The sequence below is a fragment of the Dipodomys ordii genome, unplaced genomic scaffold (genome assembly GCF_000151885.1).
Source record: "Dipodomys ordii isolate 6190 unplaced genomic scaffold, Dord_2.0 Scaffold201, whole genome shotgun sequence".
Classification (NCBI taxonomy): domain Eukaryota; kingdom Metazoa; phylum Chordata; class Mammalia; order Rodentia; family Heteromyidae; genus Dipodomys; species Dipodomys ordii.
The window spans coordinates 214876-219556 of NW_012267417.1; the positions used below are offsets into that span (position 1 = coordinate 214876).

At 46.3% G+C, this 4681-nt stretch overlaps 1 protein-coding gene across 1 annotated transcript; it reads left to right on the forward strand.

Annotated features, from left to right (window-relative positions):
* Window positions 1–469: 469 nt before the first annotated feature.
* Window positions 470–3664, forward strand: LOC105999791 (spermatogenesis-associated protein 31E1-like). The gene has a single exon (XM_013034914.1). The coding sequence runs from the start codon at window positions 470–472 to the stop codon at window positions 3662–3664; it is 3195 nt and encodes a 1064-aa protein (XP_012890368.1).
* The last annotated feature ends 1017 nt before the right edge of the window (window positions 3665–4681 follow it).

Below are 4681 nucleotides of genomic sequence, written 5' to 3' on the forward strand. Positions count from 1 at the left end.
GTAAGAACCCAGGTCCCTGCCATGACTGCCATAACTCCTGGCTCTGTTTCTAGATCAAAGAAGTTCCCAGAAGCAGCTAGAAGAGGTTTATGGCCTTGTTACCCTTCTAACTAGGTAAGGATTTTCTACCTGTCCCTTTGCCTGCATTTCTACTCCAGACAATGGGGTTGCCACGGGGCTGGGGAAGACTTCAGGTTAGTCTGGAGTATTACTGAACACTCAGGACGCAGGGTAGTAAGGGCTTTGTAGAACTTAGGTATGAACAGCAGGTACCCATGCTTGCTCTTCTTCTCCTTCAATCGGAGCCTGTCTTGCTGATTGCAGTCTATGCCTTCTGTCTCCTACAGCTACATAGGAAAGCTCCATGACAGTAGCAGCTTTCATGATATCTTAGGAGGAAATGGCCTAGGTGAAAAGCTCGATTCAGAATGTTCTGCAAATCATCAGTCACGCAGGCAGCCTGAGGAGGATGCTTTTTACCAACCCTGTGTTCCCAGTGGCCTCCCCTGCTCCTTCACCTGACTGCCTACAGCCTCTAGACTGTCCCTTGTCAAGGGTACTGATCTCTTCCTCAGATTCTTTGGGGTCACACCCATCCCAGCCTTTGAATCCTCTAGGAGGCAGTATATCCCCATCACCTGCACATTCTTCTAGCCCAGTTTCTTCTCAACCTGTGGTATGCCCTCCTTCCATGCCTGATCCAATCCTGAATCTTTCTACAAGTTATTTGATGGAAGCCCCACCTGGCACCACCCCTCCTGACAATTGTGGGTTGCTTTCTATTCCTGCTACCACCTCTGACATCCAGGAGCTGCTGGAGATAGAGATCAGTAATAAATCCACACTGAACGTTTGTCAGGGGAGGAGAAGGAAGGGAGAAGACAAGGTAGAGACATCTCTGAGGAATGTACTAAGCACACTGGACAGTAAGCAGGACACTGCTACCCCACAATCCTTTTGCAACACAAATGGAAAACCAGAACAGCTTGCTCGTCCCCAGCAGCATATTTTACCCAGCATAGTTTGGAACCACTTACAGCAGGATAGCACCCAGCTTTTCTGGGGCCTGCCCTCTCTGCACAGTGAGTCCTTGGTGCATCTTTCCTGGAAGCAAACGAGGTCATCCTCTGTCCAATATCTATCTTTTGCATTTAATTACGTTAGCCCAGCTGAGCCTCAACCTAAAGATGCTCCACATTGTTCCCAGGCAGAGACCCTGCGCCAAATTATGGGTGAATCTGAGCTTTGGTCACAAAACATCCAACCAATACTATCTCAGATCCACACTGAGCCCCAACTCCCATGTTTTATCCAAAAGCACCCTCCACCTTCCCCATCCAAGATTAGGAATGTACCTTACACTCCACTTCAACAGAGGAAAAAACCATTCATTCTAAATGAAGCTCTGGACAGGTCTTTGAAGCAATTAAATGGGAGGAAGGATTTAGCTTCTAAGTTACAAACAACAGCAGAAACACTTATCCCACCCACTGGCAACCTTCCCCAGGTCAGCAAGGCCACCCAGACTAACAAGTTGGACTTCACCCTTTCCGGTGATTCTATGAGCTCCAACATCCTCAAACAGGCAGTCATCAAAGATGAACAACAGCCTGGCTGTTCCTTAAGACAAACAGTATACCAGGACTTGATGCAACCTCCAGGCAAACTGACAGTGAATAATCAGTGCCAGTCACAGTGCAAGCACGAACTCTTAGCACAGCCATCCCAGCTTTCTGCCATCCCTTGTAAAGGCAGCAACAGTGTGCAGAAGATAGACCTAGCAATGGTAGCACTGAATGACCCAAGCAAGGGTGTAGAGCATTATCAGGAAAGGGATCTGTCTGAAGATCAAGCCTGGAGTTCAGGAAGCACCCTACTGAAGGGATGTGAGGCCAACCTTTCAGAAGGTGACTGTATCATCCCAAAAACATCTCAGGACCAGACAAGCAGTTATTTACCTAATACCTCAAACAAGAAACATGTAGAAAAAGTCCTGACATTCCACATGGGCAGGAAGTTGAACCAGATGAAGGAGGGCATGATCCCAGTGTGTGTGCGACAGTCCTGCCTCACTACTAGCCATGCCTCTCCCAAACCCAATGCCCATGTCACATCCACCAATCAATCATCCTGCAAGTGTTTGCCAGCCATCGCAAACACCTCCCAGGAGCTTTCCTTCCTGGATGCCCAAACTCTCCTGATTCTAGAAATACATATTGTAAGATACAGGGTGAGGCACAAGTGGAATCCACAAATGCAGAGCAGTGACCCAGGGACTCTCAACTTACATGAGACTCCAGCCTCGCCCTTGGCACAGCCTGCCATTTCCTCCCCACCTTCCACAGACTCTCAGGTGAGCTCCATTGCCAAGGTGGCTAATAGCCAGGAAGATCTTCAGGAAAGTCTAGTGGAGAAGATGGTTAAGAAAATGCTATCTCCCACATCGCAAGGTCCATTTTCTGTCCATAAGCCTACAGAGCTGCTAAAAACTCAGAGCAGAACTCTATCTGGTGAAATCCATGGGCCAGCAGAGGCTGCTCCATCTAGACAGGACAGTCTGGACGTTCAGTACCCCACCTACAGTTTCCTACACAGAACTAGAAAGAACAGGCCTGTTCTGGAGACTGGACAGGGAAGACTTAAGCCAAGTCCAAACTTAGCAGTTTCTATGCATGAGCCAGGAGAGATGAGTGGCAGCATAGCCTTCGAAGAGCCCTGCCTTAGCAGGATGTCTCCAGACAGTAAAGGAATGTCCCAGCTTTCAGTAGCTGAGACAAGTGAGACTGTTGAGATCAAAGAGACACCTCCTTCAACTGGGGGAGCCAGTGTAATAGAAAATTCCAAAATAATGAATAATGGAAACATTTCAGGGTCTCCTAAGACCGAGAAAAGCTGCTCCCCCTCTAGCATGTCTATTTTGCAAGACCCAGAATATACAGACCTGAAATCCTGGGTAGTTAGCGAGGTTCAAAAACAAGTGGAACTCAAACTAGAAAATCAGTTCCAGCACCAGAAATCTAGCATCTTTCAACATGGCCATATTGACAAACTCTCCACCCAAGTGAGCCTGCCTTCTTGGGCCTCTGGCTCTACATCCCAGATCATGACTAGCAGCAAAATATCAACTCCTCAAATCAAGTGTAGCCTCATACTGAGGAGGAGGCCCAGCCAGGAACAGCCAGAAACAAAGAGCTCTAGAGCTCAGGTTACAGGAAAGAATCAGAGTAAAATGTTCACTGCCTCCGATGGAAGGCAGGGCTGTAGGAAGCTTGCATCAGGACTTCCCGAAGGGTGGCGGGCAGTGGTGAGGCCTTCCCAGTCCTGTGGGCTCAGCCCCCTTGTTGAGGTTAATGAACAAGGTGCCATTGGAAGAAAGACATTTCCAACTTCCCCACAGAAGGCACACAATTCTACAGAAAGTCATGTCCACAAAAGGGTGCAGAATTTTCTGCACTTTGCCAATGCTAGTACCAAGGAGAGAAGGCAGGATGACCCCCTGCCAAATGTCGAATGTTCATCTGTAACTACCCAGAGCAGACCATTCATGGACAGTGGAACAGCTGACGCCCAGACACTTACGAAGGCTGTTGGGAAGATTAAGGTAGACAAACTGGGACTTCAGCATGGCGATGGTCCACCAGAGGTGCATAAAAGAAAGCCTTAGACACTGCTGCACAGACATTTCAGCTACCAGACAGGTTCCTGTGACCCCCCAGGAAAGCTCAATGATAGGAAATAAGGGCCATGGTCAGCAGACTGGTCACAAAGATCCACGATACCCTATCAAGATCATGTGCGCTGCAGACAGGGACAGAGATGTCCAGAGAGCTTGCATTTACAAGCAGTTTCTGCCAACATAGACTAGGTGGTATAATTATCTCAGACCACATTTCTAGTTAAATAACAGACTTCCAAAAAATGTGTCCTGTCTGATTGACTAGAGCATGTTTATCATGGCTCATGGTTGAGAAATAGGTTATTGTATGTTCTAAAATGTGCAACACCTTGCATTTATGAATGGTTTCTTGTTAAATAAAATGTGTACCACTTTCCTATAAATTTGTTTCATTGCAAAAATGAAATGAGAGAGAGATGATCTTTCTGCGCCAGCCTGTGTAGAAGGAAGGTCAGCATGTGGTTTTCCTAGAAACTTCTTTAGAAGGTATGGGTGCACAGGACAGTGACTCAAAGACTGACCTTTACACAAAATTTCTCTCTCTTTGCTCCTTATAACACACACACACACACACACACACACACATATACATACATACACACACACAGGCACTCTCTCTCTCTCTCTCTCTCTCTCTCTCTCTCTTCAGGACAATAGAAAGCTTTTAGGATTTTTCAGGATGAATGAATTCATGACCTTGCTGAATATTTCTTTCATCCTGTTTCCTTTTGAGAAGACTTTGTGCACTTTTGTGCAGAGGCACCAGACAACCTAGATGATGCTGTTGTCTGATTAATAATCAACCACCTACAATTATTAAGAATCCTTAATGTATAATTATAGAGTAGATTTCAAGTACCAATCAGTATATTTTCTTAATACTTCACCATATTGTAATCATTATTCAAATGTTATTTAATCTGTGATATTTTCTCTGGGGTCTCTGTTAAGATCTCTGTGAAGTGGCTAGGGGGCTCTGAGAGTTTTGGTATAGGCCTCTCTGGA

Bases quoted from the DNA above. Each gene is read 5' to 3' on its own strand.
- LOC105999791 (XM_013034914.1), top strand. From the start codon at position 470: ATGCTTTTTACCAACCCTGTGTTCCCAGTGGCCTCCCCTGCTCCTTCA.